At 42.9% G+C, this 19,163-nt stretch overlaps 1 protein-coding gene across 4 annotated transcripts in view; it reads left to right on the top strand.

Moving 5' to 3' along the window:
- Positions 1-19,163, top strand: part of LOC144696357 (transducin-like enhancer protein 1) — a 133,588-nt gene that overhangs the window by 93,487 nt on the left and 20,938 nt on the right. For all 4 annotated transcript variants that reach the window (XM_078567579.1, XM_078567586.1, XM_078567576.1 and 1 more), the window contains exons 10-15: positions 477-530; positions 906-1,058; positions 4,041-4,173; positions 4,518-4,702; positions 16,803-16,879; positions 17,607-17,856. In XM_078567579.1, coding sequence (XP_078423705.1) covers positions 477-530; positions 906-1,058; positions 4,041-4,173; positions 4,518-4,702; positions 16,803-16,879; positions 17,607-17,856 — 852 coding nt within the window. The remainder of the gene's footprint in view (positions 1-476; positions 531-905; positions 1,059-4,040; positions 4,174-4,517; positions 4,703-16,802; positions 16,880-17,606; positions 17,857-19,163) is intronic.

Below are 19,163 nucleotides of genomic sequence, written 5' to 3'. Positions count from 1 at the left end.
CAAGCAGTGCTTGGCTTCTCCCCGGAGCTGTCCTTGCCTCGCATCAGTTGTCAGGTTTCCCATTTGGGAAACCCAGCAACGCACCTCAAAACCTGCAGGATAGGTTAAATCAGAGGCTGCGGACTTCATCAAAATATTTAAATTGCTGCCATCCTCCCTCCTGTGAATGAGTTGGGAGTCCACCCTTTGTCGTGCCTCCATTAACCCCAGAAGTGGGCGGGTTCCTGAAGCGCTCAGAATTTTCCCCGATTTAACCCCCCCCCCACCACACCCAGTCTTATGCACTTACTCATATTAAAATTTGCCTGCTATTTTTCTGACCTCCCTCCACCTAGTGACTGCCTATAGCCTTGAGTTAAATGGTTTACTTTATATCTAATGAATGCATGCTATGTAATAGCTGGGTTGATCAAGCCATTATTCTTAACAACTTTTGTTTTTTAAATTTATCTGAAAATATTTATCTTGTTTTAAAGGACAGTGACGGAGATAAAAGTGATGACAATTTAGTAGTGGATGTTTCTAATGAGGTTTGTACTTTTTTTTCACTTTGTGTATCATGCTGTTTGATACTTCACTAAAATTAATGATCTTGCTGCAATGTTTAAATAATATTATTGTGTTGAAAGGAGACTAGATACAAAATTCAAATGTTATTTAACATCTCCCCTAAAATAATGGACAATTGCAGTGGTCCTAGCACTAAACTTTGGGAAACATCATTGTCTACCATCCTCCCGTCTGAAAAACAACCATTTACCACGACAAGTTGTATTCAGTACTTCGACCAATTTTTATCCAAACTGACACTGACTGCCTGAATTTTGTTAACCAGCCTTCTTTATGGTACTTTATCAATTTGTGAATGCATAAATGACGAAAATATATTGCATTTGAATGTGTAGGATCCATCATCGCCACGAGGCAGTCCTGCCCATTCACCGCGTGAGAATGGCTTGGATAAATCTCGCCTACTCAAGAAGGATGCTTCCAGTAGTCCAGCTTCCACAGCATCTTCTGGCAGTTCCTCATCCCTCAAATCCAAAGAGCTAGGCCATGTGAGTATCAGCTGTAACCTTCCTCATTTAACTCATGCCAGAAGTTGCACAAAACAGTTGTTTTACTCCAGAAATTTTGCAAATGCACATGTTATCTTAAAAATGCTTTGGAGCAGGAAATATTTATGACTTTTGTTTCAAGTAACAAGATTGGATATCTAAGCAACACATTCATAATTGTGGCTTTGCAATGATTTTGTGTATGTTGGCAGAATAACCCTATTCTGTTTTGAACAGAGTAAAGCATTATGGCCAGGATTTTCCCGTCGGTGAGCGGTGGGGCGGGACCCGCTCACCGACACATAAAATGACACGCGGTGACGTCAGGCAGAACTCCCGACATCACCGTGCCCCATTTAAATTTTCAAATAGGCCGGGGCTCAGCAAAATCAGCTGTACGTCCGCCGACCTGTCAATGTCCAATTGAGGCCATTGACAGGGTCATTTAAGTAATTTATGGACCTGCCCGTCCAACGTTAAGGTTAAGGAAAAAGCATGAAACCTCAACCACGGGCGGGATGAGGTTTCATGTAGGTTTTAAAAAATTTAATTAAAGTGTTTTTAGAAGTTATGGACACGTCCCAACTAATGTGACACTGTCACATGAGGGGACATGTCAAGGAATTTTTTTTTCTCTATTTTTAATATTTTTTACAGTAGAGCCTATCTCCCTGAGGCAACACTTAGCCTCAGGAAGATGAGTGCGCTCTTTCGCGGGCATGCGCAAAAGTGCGCACTCTCGGGTTTAGGGACTCCCCCCACCACCCCCCCACCCCCCATTCCTGCCCGCACAGGGAGCGCATAGCCTTAATTGGCCTGCCCACGTAAAATGGCGGTGCGCCCCTGATTTGGGGTGCCGATCAGAGGCGCGCATCTGTGCGCCCGCTCTTCAACTTCTCCCCTAACGGGGGGAAAATCCTGGCCCATATAAACCATTGTCTTAATATTTGGCTCTGGAAATAGTTGAAGTAAACCCTATTAAAATAAAACATTTATGCATTTTTAAGCCATGGAGGAGATTTTTAAAAACAAAGTGAATTAATACACGATTAAAATTGTGTACACTTGTTTGAATAACTGTTAGAAGTTTAATCACTAAATTAAACTAGAGAGTATTTTATTATATACTGGTAGTTGTATTAGAAGCCTTTAGCAGCTTAGATAAATTCTTCTGTTTCACGTAGCATCAAGTTTAGATTTAACTCCACATGCTGATGTTATTCATTAGTTCAGACAGTTAAGCTTGGTTTCTACTGTCTGTAGAACGTGCTAACATTGTTACCCTGAGATGCCAGTGCATAAGTTACTTCTTTGCCTTTATATTTTCAGCATGTATTGTAAAGCATGGTTGATAAAATCCTGCATTTGTGTGCAGCTTATGACCTATAAACTTGACTGAGAGAAGGCAGTTGTGATCCGAAATGATCATTGTTTCCCTGGCTTAAAAGCACATTAATACAAGCTGCAACAGTGAATCAACTACACGGAATTTTATTTTATTTTACAACCAGAAGTTTTGCCCAAGCAATATTATTCAAAAATTTCAAAATAAACTAACATCCACAATCCAATCTGAAATCTCAAAATCGTTGGAAAGTATCCATTCAGATATGTATACAGGTCAGCCATGTAGTAATAGACTGAATGCATACATTGAAATAAAAACAAAAAGCTAAAAGCTACTGCGGATGCTGGAAATCCAAAACAAAATAAAAACAGAATTACCTGGAAAAACTCAGCAAGTCTGGCAGCATCGGTGGAGAAGAAATCAGTCAACGTTTCGAGCCCTCATGGCCCTTCAGCAGAACTGACGCATAGTTTCAACAAGGGAGAAATATAAATTGGTTTAAGGTGGGTGGGGGGGGAAGAGACACATTGAGGGTGTGGTGTGAGCAGATAATCAAAAGATGTCAGAGACAAAAGGGTCAAAGAGGTGTTGAAGGTGGTGGTCTTTGTCTGAGAAAAGTGCTAATTAAGAATGCAAGACAGGATATTCAAAGTACAGCTCTAGTGGGGGTGGGGTGGAAAGACTAAAGGTTTTAGTTTTAGATTTAAAAATAATGGAAATAGGTGCGGAAAGAAGAATCTATATAAATTATTGAAAAAAAAGGCGGGTGGGGGGGGGCGGAAAAGAAACGGGGTGGGGATGGGGGGAGGGGGAGTTTAAGATCTAAAGTTGTTGAATTCAATATTCAGCCCAGAAGGCTGTAAAGTGCCTAGTCGGAAGATGAGGTGCTGTTCCTCCAGTTTGCGTTGGGCTTCACTGGAACAATGCAGCAAGCCAAGGACAGACATGTGGGCAAGAGAACAGGGTGGAATACATTGAAATGCTGATTTTTCTGCTCCTAATTTCTTGCAGACTACTGTAGATATGTACAAGTATATCCTGTTGTGAATCAGATTTGTTTTGTTTAAAATGGCGTTGATTAATTTTCCCCTTCCCTCTCAGTTCATGGGGCCACTGTTGCCTCCCCCAACCCTTTCTTGCTCGATGTTGGCATTGTTCTCTCCCTTCCCCGACCCAACTAAGAGAGCAAAACCAGTTACCCTCCTGTATTGCTTCTGCCTCCTACCTGATGCTGCTGTGGGAAAATGAAAGCTGCTGTATAATGCAAGCAGGAATTTCTGATCTCACAACACTGAGATCAGGAATTCCCACCCACAAGGCAGCATTATTCCATCCGTAGAGCACCAGCAGCTTCAGGTAACAACTGGAAATTATTAATTGTAGCTTGCTTACCCTTTCTGAGAACGAACCTGGTTGTGTTTTTACAGCTCAAAGCTTTTGGGAACCCTGATGGCATTTTCCTCTCTAGGCCAGGAATATGGCAAGCAATAACATACTGCTCTGCTGGTCAACCTTATTTTAAAAACGTCTTTTTGTAAGCACGTGGTCAATGTTGGTTAAGTAATTGAAATAATATATTACTCTTTTATTGTCGTAAATATTAATGTGTACTTTTGAATATAACCTTAATGCAGCATGAGAAGGCTAGTACTCCAGTGATGAAATCTAGTACTCCAACTCCACGAGGTGATGTGCCAACTCCAGGCACAAGTGTAACTTCGGGACCACGTCCAGGCCTCTGCAAACCTCCAGGGATGGACTCATTACGTAACTAATCTATTATTCTTTGTTTGTAAATAGTAAAACACCTGATAAAATGACTTTTTTTTCAACTTTTTAGCATCGTCTTGTTGGTATTCAAAGATTAATTTGAGGAGGGAATGCTGTAAAACATAATTTGTCATGTTAATTTAAATTGTCAGCACTTGGAACCTATTCGACAGATCAATATTTTGAAAAAGTAATTGTGCTTTTGTGATTATTTGCAAACTGTACTGCAATGATAAATATTTTAATTGTTATTTCGTGTAGATTTGTCTTTGAATCTGAAACATAATCCATATTTGGCAAATACTAAAATAAAGTAACCCTTTCTCACAATTACTTTTCAGCCTCAGCATTAAGGCCACCCTTGGCAGTACCAGGACCTTATCCTTCACCTTTTGGGATAGTGCCTCATTCCGGCATAAATGGAGAACTGAACAGCCCAGGAGGTTATCCAGGCTTGCATAATATCTCACCTCAGATGAGTGCTGCGGCAGCAGCAGCTGTAGTTGCCTATGCACGACCCCCTATGGTAAGTCATGTATCACACACGGTCATAAAGTTTGTTCCCTTCATGAATTATAAAAAAAAGTAGCAGTAGTAGAGGACAGATGACAAATCAATAGGTTGTATTCTTGGCGTGTAAGATCCCACATGAAATACTGTCTGCAATTTTGATCTCCAAATCAAAGGAAAGCTTGCCATTTTCAAAGTGAGCACTGAAAGTGATTTTGGCTGATATGAAAATTAGTTATGAGGAAATGTTGAAAATATTGGTAACCTTTTCTTTGGCAAAATGAAGACTTCAGGATGGGCTAGGTGAAGTTTTTAAGATTATTCAAAAATATTGCTAAACAAAATAACAACTAATATAGCATCTTTAACATAGGCCAGAATTTTGAGATCAGTGGGCCCAGGACCCTGAAAACCCCTGACTCCAGAGGACCGCCAGACTCCAGATACACCTGCGTCACATCCGCTCTCTGATCCAGGCACCAGCGCAGATACCAACACATTGGTGGGCGTTAGTTCTTCGTTAGAATGTCAGTGCACAGCAGTGAGGGCACTTCACACTCGCTTGAGGCGCCGGCGGAGGCAAAGAGTGCCCAGGGCACCAGCAGTCAGAGGGCTGCTGCAGACCAGGACGATGCTCAGTCAAAAACAGTTGATGAGCCCTGGAGTCGTCCATTAGGTGGCAAATCCAGCTAGATGTGCGGGAGGATCTGGCAGAGATCCATGAGAGTATGCATGCCATGGTCTCCGTTATGGAGGAGTCCATGGGGAGCATCAGTATTGCATTGAAAATCATGGCCGAGCACACTGCCTCCTCCGTTGAGACAGTGGCGACTCTCATGGAGAGGCAGATCCAGGAACAGAATCAGGGGTCCCTGGGGTTGTGCCCAGACCTGCAAGCCCTCATGTAAGCACTGGCCTCAGGTGGTCAGTGTCAGTGTGGGAGATGGATGAGGCACCCAGTATACCAGCCTGTCCATCAATGCTGAGCAAGGAGGTCCAGAGCGATCTGCCTGTCATCTCTGTAGGCTCCTCTCAGGGCATTCTAAATGATGGCAGCAGCTCCTCCACCCCTCTGCCAGTGACTGTGGAATCTGATGAGGCTGCAGCAACTGGGGAGATGCCAGCTGTGGAACTGGCCACTCCCTCTCTGGGCCAGCACAGGCCCCACTAGCCTCAGGACGACCGCCAAGGTCATCAAGACCAACAGGACAGCAGAGTCAGCAGGCTGTCTCCAGTGCCACTGCCAGTGAAGGGGGAGTACTCACAAACTTAAGTTTAAGGCACCATGAGCACAAAAGGACTGGTCACGGGTGATCTTCTGTTGTGCAATGTTTTGTTTATTTTAACTGGTCTGGGGCTGAAGGCCAGAGAAGGTTCTGTTAATTTGTTTTGACTGTCAACATGCGATAAAATTTCTTTTGTCGTAATGGCCTGAATATGCTTCACCATTTTTATTTCATGTGGTGCAGGGTACGCCAGTATGTAATGCTGGGCATGGTGGCTCAAAACTTTATTGCACAGGCACTGAGTGGAGTTTGGGTGCAAATGAATGGGTCATTTCAGACATCTGGGATGGAGGCGGCAGCCTTGGCATGAGGTGGTAGCGCTTATTTGGTAGACTGGCTGAAGGAGCATTGGATTAAGGCCTCCCTGGCGCCCCTGCCTCCCTGGAGGCTACGAGGTTTGCCTCCACGCCCTCAGCATTCTCCTCACTGTTCCTCTTCTGACTCACTACTGGATTCATCATCTGTGCCTGCGCAGCTGCATCAACATCCTCTGCCTCCAGTGGGTCCCCCCTTGCTAGTACCAGATTCTGGAGAGCGCTATCTCTAATATCTCTATCACTGCTCTCATGGAGGCATGGCTCCTGTCATATCGCTGCTCTGACTCTGTTCTTGGGTAGCAGAGAGGCGTCATAAGCCACCTTCTCAAGGGATAGGCCTTGTCACCCAGCAGCCATCCATCCAGCTGGGCTGGAGCACTGAAGAGCCTCGGCATCTGGGAGAGTCTCAGGATGTAAGCGTCATGGGAGCTGCCAGGGTACCTTGCACATACTTGCAGAATCTGCACCCTGTAGTCACACACCATCTGCATGTTTATGGAGTGGAAGCCCTTCCTGTTGACGAAGGCACCAGGTTCACCTGCTGGCCACATGTGTGCAGTCAACTGCACCCTGGACACGGGCGAAGCCAGGTATCTCTGCAAAGCCTCTGGATTGCTCAACCTGGCTTCATCCGTAGAAATGAATGAAAGTCAATACCCATCTGAACAGAGCTTCTGTCACCAGTTTGATGCAACTGTGGACAGCTGATTGGGAGACTCCACACAGATCCCCCACTGAGCCCTGGAAAGAGCCGGAGGCATAGAAGTTGAGGGCCTCTATGACCTTCAGAGCCACTGGCATGGGGTGTCCACCCCCACAGTCGGAGGTGATCTCAGGCCCAATCATCTGACAGATGGGGGTCACTGTTTCCCTTGTGAGGTGAAGCCTCCTTTGGCTTTGCACCTCAGACATATTGAGGTAGCTGCTTCGCCGCCTGTAAAACCTGGCAGCAGGATAGGGGCGTCTTCTGCGGCCCCTTCCGCCTTGGACTACCAGCTGGCTCTGCGCCCCCATCTCTCCTCCCCTAGGTCGCTCCCCTGGAAGCTGCATAAGGTTGCCTGGCCTCCTCTCCCTTCTGCCCCTCTCTTCCTCCTGAGAGGAGGTGCCTCCAGGGGGGGCCACAACCCCCATTACCAGGGTAACAGAAGACTGCCTGATACCTGGAAGGGTCCACATGGTCTGAATTCTCCGGGGTTCTTGGAGACACCAATAAATCCTGAAATGAACTGGAAATGTTAGCAATGAAGCCCTAAACATAGATGAAGCTGCCATATACCAATAAGTCACCAGCAGCAAACTATCTACCAAACTCCTCACTACTCACACTGGCAATGCTGCTGACCCTTTTTACCCTGCCTGTGGAGGAGATTTTTGAAATTGCTGGCTGGCTGCCTGCCCGTTTTTCCCGCACAACTAGAGTGAAATTGCACGGGCAATGAAAAATTGGAGTCAGTTGACTTTATAATGGCCTTAACTAGCCTCTTAGTTAATGGTGGGTGAAGCTCCAGCACCCACACTCCCCTGCTGAGCAAAATATCGCGCCAGTGTGCGATGACGTAGGGGCGCTCACCCGACATTATTGCACACTATTTTACGCTTGAGCGTGTCGGGCGTGCATTCGCACGCCGAGCAAAAAATTCTGCCCGTAGAAGACAGTCCCAAGGCAGTTCAGAGGTATAAAGTGACAAAAATGTTGCTGAGCCAAGGAAAGAGATATTAAGAAGTGGTGACAAAAAGCTTGGTGAAAGAGGTGAATGTTAAGTAGGGTCAAATTGATTGAAGGCTGGCATCTATGATGCTGTGGGCCTCGGGAGGAGGTCGAGATGGATTGTCCACTCAGAAGTTCTGGCTGAAGATGGTTGCAAATGCCTCAGTCTTGTCTTTTGCATTGATGTGCTAGGCACCACCATTATTAAGGATGGGAATGTTCCTGGAGTCTCGTATTACAATTTGTTGCTTAATTATCCAGCACCATTCATTACTGGATATGGCAGGAGTCTAGAGCTTTGAATTGATCTGTTGGTTGTGGGATCCATAGCTTCCCAGGTTTAGCATGCATGTGGTCCTGTGCTGTCACTTCACCATGTTGGCCATCTTATTTTTAGATATGCCTGCTGCTTCTGGCATGTTCTTCAACACTTCACATTGGACTACGGTTGATCCCCTGGCTTGATTGTAATGGTAGAGTGAGGGATATGCCAGGCCAAGAAACTGCAGATAGTTGTGTAATACAAATTCTTATGCTGGTGATGGGCCACGATGCCTCATGGATGCCCAGTTTTAAGCTGCTATATTGGTTCTGAACCTTTGTCATTTAATACAGTAATGTGTCACACACTTGATGGAATGGGTCCTCATTATGAAGACATGACCTTGTTTCCACGAGGACTAAGCTGTGGTCACTCCTACCAATACTATCAAGGGGAAATGCTTCTGTGACAGGTAGATTGGTGGGATTGAGGTCAAGTAGCTTTTTCCCTCCTGTTGTTTCCAGCACTTGCCGCAGGCCCAGTCTGGCAACTATGTCGTTAAAGACATAATTAATGGCCAGCTAGCATGAAACGTATGCTGCAGCTCTCAGCGCTGCAGGGGTGGGGGCAGGAGGAGTGCAAGGCTGAAATTCATGCATGCATGTGGGCGCGCACAGTATTATAATAAAAATTACAGTAAAAATGCAGTAAATATATTAAAAATCTTCAGCTGCCTCACGTGCCTCAAGGAAATGAAGAGTTATAACAAAAATAGAGATATATTAAATACTGAAAATATGTCCCCGCTCATGTGACCCTGTCACATGAGCAGGGACATGTTAAATAGGAGTGCAAACAAGGTTTTTTAAATCACTGGCCGAAAACTCATCCCGCCTGTGGACGAGGTTTCGCCAAAAATGCAAAGGCCGCTTGGCCTTTTCGCTTGCCCGCCAACCGAACAGTTGGACGTGCAATGAAAAGTTCTACTCAATTAATTGATTAAGGACCTTAATAGGTTGCTTAATTGTCGGCGGGCACTACTGACTCCTGCACACCGACCGAAATATCACGCGAGTGCGTGATGACGACAGGACGCTCGCCCGACATCACTGCAGGTTATCTCGTTCGGGTTGGGCACGCGCCCAGCAGGGGAGAGAAAAATTCTAGCCCTTGTCTTCACCTCTTATTAAAAGTCTAAATTTAAGACTACCTTTGCACAAAAGAACAGAGTAGTTACAGTCTGAATAACAGATGATTTGCCTTGGTCACAATTTGTAATGGAATTGTGAAGTTCTTACTAGACCACAAAATAAATTATTTTGTTACTCTGACTGATACAAAATTATTACTTTTATTTTTCAATATGCTCTTGAGGTTTTGGTTGTAAATAGGGATGCTAGAAATAACAAAATACAACTTAGTCCAGTTATAATGCCATTGCTAAAATGGCCTGTCTCCATATTCAGATTCCCGTGGAAAACTAGAGCTTTACTTAGCCTGCTGTGTACTTCCAGAGTGGAATGAATGCATATTCACATGCTGTTTTTGTTTCCTAATATTTATCTTTAGCCACATGCAGTTTCTCATGACCATGAAGTTAAAATTGAGTTTGTATCTAATATTTAAAGACTTGGTAAACATTATCAATGATTTGGAAAGCTGGGTCATGAATCTTAGGCTCACAGTAGGCCTGGCTAGATATGTAAAAGTTCATTTACACTGTAATTTTAACATCACTGTGAAGAGGTATCCTGCTGAAGTTGCAGTATTAATCCAAGTTCAACCCACCCACACTACTGAAGTGTGAAAGAGTTGTCTTGGAATGTTTCACTGTTCACATCCAGTATGATGCCACACTTGGTTTAGAAAGTATCAGGGTGCCACATTTATAAACTTATCTACAGTTAATTCAAATGTTTAGACTATGGACATTGCAGTCCACAAACTAAATATTTAATCTTAAACTGTGGGGAAAGGAGTTTAGTGCATGTAAGGTTACATGTATGTGTTGAGCATTCCCTTGGGAAGGGACATTGGAATCCCAGCCAGGCAGCGTAAACAGGCTGAATTGTGTAATACAATATAAATGAAAAGATTTGAGATGAATGCGAAAGATGGGAGGAGGAAAATAAACTGTAGATTCCTTTGAAAACTGCATAAACACTTAATGTTCAAGGTTTAATTGTATTGTTTTTGCCATTTATAAAAATATCTATAAAATGAAATCCTTAAATCCTCCATGAATATCTGACAGGTTTAATGGTCTAATCCTAAGACTTTCTTGGCTAGACGTTTTAATAGTAATAAATAGGAACATTTGCCAGTGAACCAATACTAATAAAGAAATTCCAGACACACAATTTGTAAGAAAAAAAAATCAAACATCTTGGCGATAGTACAACAGTGTATTAAACATCTTTAACACTTTGCTATGGGCTTTTATTGTAACAATGATCATGAAATGAGTTACAGAGCAATTTAAAAGTAATAAAGTGTTTTCTAATGAGTTTGCACTGTTCAAAATGACAACTCAATGCAAATGAAATATTGCTTGCGAAGATTAAATTTTCACTCAATAAAAAGTGGCAAATAAATTTCTTCGGGGCTTCTCTGACTCCACCTTGTTTATATGCGTAACCAGGTTTCTACCAATGTTGTGCGTAAGATAGGATCATTGAGGATATTCACCCTGAGGATTGCATCTATTGTTAAGCTGCAATGAACATGTTCTCAATGTTAAAATAAACATTAAAATGTAAATCCCTTCAATCTCTGTGGAAAGAAATTGAGAACTCCTTTTCTTCACACACTCTGCCCCCACCACCCCACTCCACCTATGTGGAACCTTTTCCCAGCACTTCCTTTCTCCAATGCTAATATAATCAAGGTTGTGAATTATTTGATATATAAGGATGTGGGTTGGACTGAGCTCTGTTACTAAATGGGTCAAGTTAAAGCTGCAGTGCCCAACTATTTTCCTTCCATATGTATGATCTGAAGGAGCATAATGCTGTGTCAGGGAGCACCTTAAATAAAGATCATCCTTCCCCATATGAACATAATGAATTTAGTCTGAATTTCTGACACCATTGAGGAGAAATTCCAAATTTAGATCCTCAAAAATTTTGTAAAGTGCCCCACCCCACAACGTCAAGCCTACCAATCAAGAGAGCTGCTGCTTTTTATGTGACTGCAGTGCAACTGATACCTCCAAAGGTACTGGGGAGAATCACCTCCTCAGATAGTTCTTAATATCTCCGGGCGCAACAGCAATGCTTCATGCAGCTTGGAATACTGTTGATATTTGCAGCACTGTTACACAAAGAGGCTACTCAAGTAGAGAACTGTAGTATTCTCAAATAAAAGCAAGAATTCTAGAAACACTCAGAAGGTCATGCAGCATCTATGGAGAAAGATATAGATTTAATGCTTCAGGTTGCTTCAGCTCATCAGAACTGGAAGAAGAAAGGCCATTGACCTGATGCAAACTCTCTGCCCACACATGCAACCTGACATTGAGTGTTTCCATCATTTTCAGATTTTCATTTGGATTTCCAGCATCTACAGTATTTTACATGAGTAATATTCTCAACTTGTGTTCGCAGTCCGTTATGCAAAACTTGCAAGGGTGATAATGAGCTATCTTTGTCCTTCTTCTGCATCCCATAATGGACATCTTTCAACAAGACTTTTAAAACTGCTTTAGTTTTGCATTAAGCTAGATTTAAATATGTTATTTAGGATTTCATGAATGGCTATGACTACTGTACTTAATTGAACATAAAACTAGAGATAATAAAGGTACTTTTAATTTAATTCTTTTTTTTTCCTGAGGTGATCATAATACCATTAAATTCCAGGTTAAATTTGAAAGTGACATACTCCAATCACAAACAAAAATCTTAAACAAAGCCAATTACATAGGTATGAGGAGAGAACTGGCTACGGTGAATTGGGTAAATAGACTAAAAGGTATGGCTGTAAATGAGCAGTGGGAAACATTTAAAGAAACAATTCAAAATGTCCAACAAAAATACATTCCATTAAAAAACAAAAACTCAGCAAGAAGGACCCATCCATGCCTCACTCAAGAAGTTAGGGATAGTATTAGATTAAAAGAAGAGGCTTACAATATTGCTAAAAAAAGTAACAAGTCTAAGGATTGGGAGAGTTTTAGAAACCAGCAAATGACAACCAAAAAGTTGATAAAAAGGAAAAAAATAGAATGAGAGTAAACTAGCCAGTAATATAAAAACTCTTACAATCTGTTTTCATAAGTACATAAAAAGGAAGAGAGTAGCTAAAGTTAACATTGGTCCATTAGAATCAGAGACAGGAGAAATTATCATGAGATATTGACAAAGGCATTGAACACAATGGAGTTGGATATAATAAATTAGCATGGAGAGTGGGCAGAAATTGGACTTTTTCAAGTTGGCAGGTAGTGAATAGTGGAGTACTACAAGGTTCAGTTCTAGGGCCTCTGCTATTTACAATCTATATTAATGACTTAGATGAGTAATGTACCTAAGTTTTCTAATGATACAATGCCAGGTGGAAAAGTAAGCTGTGAGGGGGACACAGAGGCTGCAAGGAGAGATAGACAGGCTAAATGAGTGGGCAACAATATGGTAGATGGACTATAATGCAGGGAAGTGGAAGTTATTCACTTTGGTTGAAAGTATAGAAGAGCTGAGTCTTTTTTGAAAAAGTATTGATGTTCAAAGAGACTTGGGTGAGCTCATACAAGGAATGCAAAAACTTACCATAAAGATACAGCAAGCAATTAGGAAGACAAATGGCATGTTGGCCTTTATTGCAAGGGGATTGAAGTACAGGAATAAAGAAGACTTGCTTGAGTTATACAGGAATTTGGTGCGCAGTTTTGGTCTCCACATTTAAGAAAAGATATACTTACATTGGTCCAGCGAAGTTCACTAAATTGGTCCCTGGGATGAGGGGCTTGTCCTATGACAAGAGACTGAGCAAATTTGGTCTATTTTCTCTGGAGTTTAAAAGAATGAGAGGTGATTTATATGAAATGTACAAGAGTTTGAAGGGGCTTGATAGGGTAGACACTGAGAGATTGTTTCCACTGGTTGTGGAACCTATAACGCAGGGCACTGTCTCGGGATAAGCAGCCGATAATTTAAGACTGAGGGAAAGACAATTTACTTCACTCAAAAGGTTGTGAATCTTTGGAATTCTGTGCCCCAGCAGGTTGTGGATGCTCCATCTTTGTCTATCCAAGCCTTAAATGTATTCAGATTTTTGGTCTCTCAGGGAATCAAGGGACACAGGGAATGGGCAGAAAAGTGGATTTGAAGCTCAAGATCAGCCATGATTGTATTGAATGGTGGAACAGGCTCGACGGGCCATATGGCCTACTCCTGCTCCATGTGTTCATTGTTTTCATGCCTCTTAATTACTGTAATTCTTTTCACTTGGGTTAACCTACTGTGTAACAAAATTAAAATTATATATGGTTATATGGTGTGATCTTAAATGAACTTTGATCTTAATGTGACGTCAAACCAGTAGCTCAGTTTTTTTGGTAATATCATGAATTCTGGTTTAGAGATATTTGCATTTCTTGCCAACTTCAAGACTGTTGATTTTTGCAACACTCTGGTCTCTTCTCAAATGTCCATTCTTTGGGGCCTGTGTAATGTACATTGGCAAGCTATTTGACATGTCAGGCACTACAGCTTAGCTTAATCCTAACCTCACCCAATTTTTGTGTGCCCACACTTTTCCCACAGGATGTACTGGTCCATAATTAATTAAGAATAGTAACCTTGACTAACTCCCTTCTCCCCCCCACCAACAGCTTAAGGATGCCTACTATTGTCCACCAGGAGCTATTTGCATTGTTACTTTGCCAAGTTGGCTGTGAGGGAGTAGGTGGGAGGAGGGATGCTTCAATTCATCTCATTATCCATGCTGTGGAGAAAAATCATCTTCCTTACAATTGGTGGGAAGCACTCGTGTTTGTGGATGCTGAACAAGAATAAGAATGGGCTTGGTTAAATACCCTGCAAGGCTCACATGAAACGTCGCCAGTTTGGGGGGATACCAAAAGGCTGCCGGCAGGTGAAGTCATACCCCACCAAAAGCTGACAATTTAAAGACATTTGGAAGGAAAAAAGTGAAATAGATGCATTGGACCTATTGAATGCAATCAAGTTGTGGAAAGCCATACAGAAATTGAGGTGAAATGTTATTAGATGAACACAGTGGCTTAGCGCTAATTAAAAAGTGATACTTTTGGAGTCATGCAAGATACCATAAAATTGTTGTCCCTTATTTGATGACCTTTTAGTTATATTGATGCCTTCATGTTCTTGCGCACACCCATCCCTAGCTCAACTGAACTCTCATCCAATAACCTCAAAACATCACTGAAATCCTTACGTGTATTCTTGCCATTATCCATACACATTAAGCATCAACTCACCCAAAACTCTGCTGGTTATATCCAACACACACCAAATCCCCTTCGCCCGTCACCCCCATTCTTGCTGACCTACGTGGGCCGTCCATTTAAATTTCTTGCTGTTGAATACTTTAATGTTTTGGCCCAATCCTATGTATGTAACTGCCTTTTCTATTATTGGTAGCTGTGTCTTCAACTAGCTAGTCCCACTCTCTGAAATTTCAGACACAAACCCTCACCTCTCTTCTCCTTCAAGAACCCCCTTAAAACCCATCCCCTTGACCAAACTTTTGTTCGCCCCTCCTCGTCTCTCCTTTGCTCCACATTAGTTTTCCTCTGTGGAGAACATTAGGGTTTTTTTGCATTAGAGGTTTTATGTAAATGTATTCTACTGATGTTAAAGAAAGATCTTGAACTTAGATATCGCATGTCATGAGCTCAGAACACCCAAAGCACTTTACAGCCAATTAAGTAATTTTGAAATGGAGGTCCAGATTTGCAGTCCCAAGGCAGGTGTGCAGAGCTGGGAAAATTCCCGGCTTGCCCACCTGCCTTGGGAGAAACTGCCCCAAGTGGCCGGATTTTCGTTCCAGCTGGGTGGGTGCATGCTGGGGTTGGGCTTGCTGCCATGGAAACAGTACAGAGGCAGCCACAGGGACTGCTGAGTGCCAAGGTTGCTGTTTAAAAGGCCTGCCTCAGTGTTCTGGGACTTCATCCCAAATGTGATAAAAGTAGTTAGGCCCCCTAGCCCTCAGTACTCACACTCCCTCATTCCCACCAACTCCCCATGCCCCATCAATGCCATCTTATTTCCCCACCCACTCCCCTCATCTGCCTGCATATCCTCCATGCCAACCTATGCCCTTCTACCCACCCCCTTGGTGTCTTAGTCCCAATTCCAATACCAACTCATGCCAACCTATGAACCTTCCTTATCACCAAGGCACCTTATAGCCCCAATGCCAACTTAATGCCAACTTATGGCAACCCATGACCTCCCCACCCCATCACCCTTTGCCCTTACACCCAGCATGCCAACTCAATCAGTATCTGTCATGGCAGACCTCAGGAGCCATCCTGAGATGAAACAAAATAAAGTTCCAAGTATGTATTACAGACTTCACTATATATTATTTTAAAAATTCTCATTGATAAATGTCCTTTCATTACATTTAGAGCCCATATAAAAGCAAACATTTGTATTCTTAGCCCCACATCAAGACAACTAATCTTTGAATAACTTCTTGGAGCTGTCAGTCAAACTGAACCTACAGGCCCCTCACTATGATGATAGGTTGTGGAAGCAGTCAAGCAGTAGTGATTCAATAATGATGCCACCAGGCTTATGTCAATAAACAGTTTTTGAAATTTCAAGCATCGATATTTTTTCAACTCAGAGACACAGCAGGCTGGTTTTTTTCAAAATTTAAAGAGCAGTGGATTTAAATAACTTGACAGTTTGACAACTCCACAGACCTTATCCACCTTTTATGCACATTCACGTCTAATCTTAAAAATCACAAGTCACACACTGTGGGAAATGGACCTCACTCCAGCATAAGAGGGGGCCTGCTTAAGCTCAGCATTGAGTTCAAATGGTTTTGCTGGGCCATTTGGGTGAATCAAATCCCGCTGCCTTTCCCCCTTCTCCCAGTAAAAATAAGATCTGTCGGAAATGGGGATAAGACTTCCAGATCTGGGGTCCCAGCACCATTTTGGGTAAGGTGTGGAGCCACTGTGACTCTGCAAAAATCTGGGCCAGAGTCACAGTTGTAATGTAGGAAAATTGTAATGTTATTATGTGGTTTCTCTTTTTAAAAAATAACTTGAAGTTATATATCTCTCTTCTGTGAACATTTGTTTGGTTTGGATCTGGGGAGAGCAGTGTTGATAATTGATTCCCCACTTCTGCATTGCTAGAACCAGCTCAACTATTCCACCAGCAGACCCATAGATCCAAATGAATGCCACCATGTAGGTGACTGGAGACAGCCCAACAAGCACTGTGGCCCCAAGAATGGATAGCATATTTTGTACACTTTTCCTTTGTATTTTTGGATCATTGCCAACCATATTATACTTGGTTTATCCACTTTTTAAATTACAGGTTGGGTTTGACCCTCATCCTCACATGCGTGTACCTGGAATGCCTCCAAATTTGACTGGGATCCCTGGTGGAAAACCGTAAGTGACTGATGAAAATTCTTCTTCTGCTTCAAATAGAAACCTGTTAGTGTCTGTATAGTTTGTGTTAACACTACATCTGAGCCTGGCTTTCCTTTCTGAATGTTAACAGTGAAAGCTAGTTATTTTGCTTTCTTCTTTGTGGCAGTAAAGTCAGTGATGTTCACTGTTGCAAGCATTTATAACCATTTAAATTCAAATAAATGAAGGTAAAAATGCATTTTTTACCCTTTGGATCTGTTGATGCAGTACTTTTATTGTCTACAGATAAATGGTGTACAGTCTGTTCATAACTAAAGTTTCTTCATACAAATTACATGAATATTGATTTTAGCATTGAATTACCATATTGCTGTGATATGAACATTGCTTAATTCAAATTATTGGACAATTGAAGGTTTTTAGTGTAAAAATGTTGTTGAGTTAACAGGAGTAATCTTGTGCAAAACATTGATCAGGTTTTAAATCCTGACAATTCTGTGATTTGCACGGACTCCTGCATTTTGAGATATGTGGACCATTTGAGTCCAGAACATCTCAACCCTTGTACTTCAGCATGAAGTATGGCAACAGTATTTTTTAAAAAAGGAACTGTTAATTTATGGCATGCGAACTGGAGGTGGTCACTTGCAACAGTAAGCAAAAAACATTGAGAAGTGTGCTTAGTATTCATCAGATGTCAGCCCAAATCCTTCAGTTTTGTTTTCTTTCAACTTTTACTAAATAGAGCCTATTCATTCCATGTTACTGCGGATGGACAAATGCAGCCCGTGCCTTTTCCTCCTGATGCCCTAATTGGACCAGGGATCCCAAGACATGCTCGGCAGATCAACACGCTGAGCCATGGTGAAGTTGTGTGCGCAGTTACCATCAGCAATCCCACAAGACATGTGTACACTGGTGGGAAGGGCTGTGTGAAGGTCTGGGATATCAGCCAGCCTGGCAGCAAGAGCCCAGTGTCCCAGCTGGACTGCTTGGTAAGTGAATGTAAAGTACTGTTGAAACCTAGTTCACTGTTTTGAGATTTAATCAGAGAAATATGAAACAATTGTAACAATTCTAGGTAGCTGTCGGTTCACAAATAAGGAAATAGCAGTGAGTTTTGTTTCCTGTTGTACATTTTTAATACCGGCTTTGGAATATTCTCATTTCCCCCATAAAAGCTCAGTGAACCAGATTGACCTGGGAAATTCAAACTTAATGGCCTGTAACTTCCATGGAGTGGCAGTCAGAGTCAGGTTGCCACTCAGCTCCCACTTACTTGGAAATGAAGCCGCTCCTTTCTCGCCCAACCTTCTGACTCAGGCTGGGCGGGAACTGTCTAGTGCAGCAGGTTCCTGAGGCCGTGTGTCAAGAGCAGGAGAGTTGGAGGTCAGGGAGCCACGCCTCCCTTTTTTTATAACACTAGCTGCCATAAAGCATTTTAAAGGTCCAGCCACTATGAGAAGCCAGAGAGAAGTTAAGTTTGTAAAGTAAGTGGGTAGGATTGCAGGGTGGGGATGGGCTGTGGTTGGGGTGGGGGTGGGGGGGAACGTTAGGTATTTTGGGGGGGGTGACAAGTGGTTAGTGGGGTCATCAGTGGGAGGGTATCAGGTGGTCAGCAGTGGGGTGGTCAGTGGGAAGTATCAGTGAGGGGGGCTCGGGTGATTAGTGAGTGGGTGGGTCAGCGGGGTGGGTTAGGTGGTCAATGGGGGGCATCAGGTGGTCAGGGGGTGGTCAGTGGTGGGGTGAAGAGAGGTGAGGGGAAGGCAGTCGGGGAGTCCAGGGGTGTGGGGAAGAGTCCTATGGGGTTCAAGGGATAGGTGGGAGGAATGGGGGTTAGTGGGGTGGGATAGTCACGGGAACGTGTTGGGAGTAGTCGGTGAGGATGGGGATTAGAGTGGGGTGGTGGGGGAAGTCCTGTGGGGGTTTGGGAGGGTAGTCAGGGGGGGATTCCCGTCAGGGGGTCGGTGGTGGTGGGTGCTATAGTTATCCATAAGTTAGAAATAATTTTAATACTTCTAATTTTTTCTAGGCAACTATTACTGTATGATAGTTGGAACCATCTGAAGTTTGTGATTGATATCGTACTTTTGGATGGTTCCCAATGCAGGGCAATTGCCCAACAGAAGTTTGAACTTCCCAGGCAACTGCCATGCAATTCTTACCTGGACTTCCCACCATTACATCTTTAGGGCACCCCCCGCCAGCGCTCGGAAGTTACTCACCAATATTCATTTAAGGTTTGGTTGGGCACCAATATGTATGTGCGCCTGCAAATCCTTAAGAAATTGGATCTAATAAT

The sequence above is a fragment of the Cetorhinus maximus genome, chromosome 2 (assembly GCF_964194155.1).
Source record: "Cetorhinus maximus chromosome 2, sCetMax3.hap1.1, whole genome shotgun sequence".
In the NCBI taxonomy this organism is placed as follows: Eukaryota; Metazoa; Chordata; class Chondrichthyes; order Lamniformes; family Cetorhinidae; genus Cetorhinus; species Cetorhinus maximus.
Note: the sequence above shows the minus strand (reverse complement) of the source record. Positions and strands in the feature narration are given on the sequence as shown.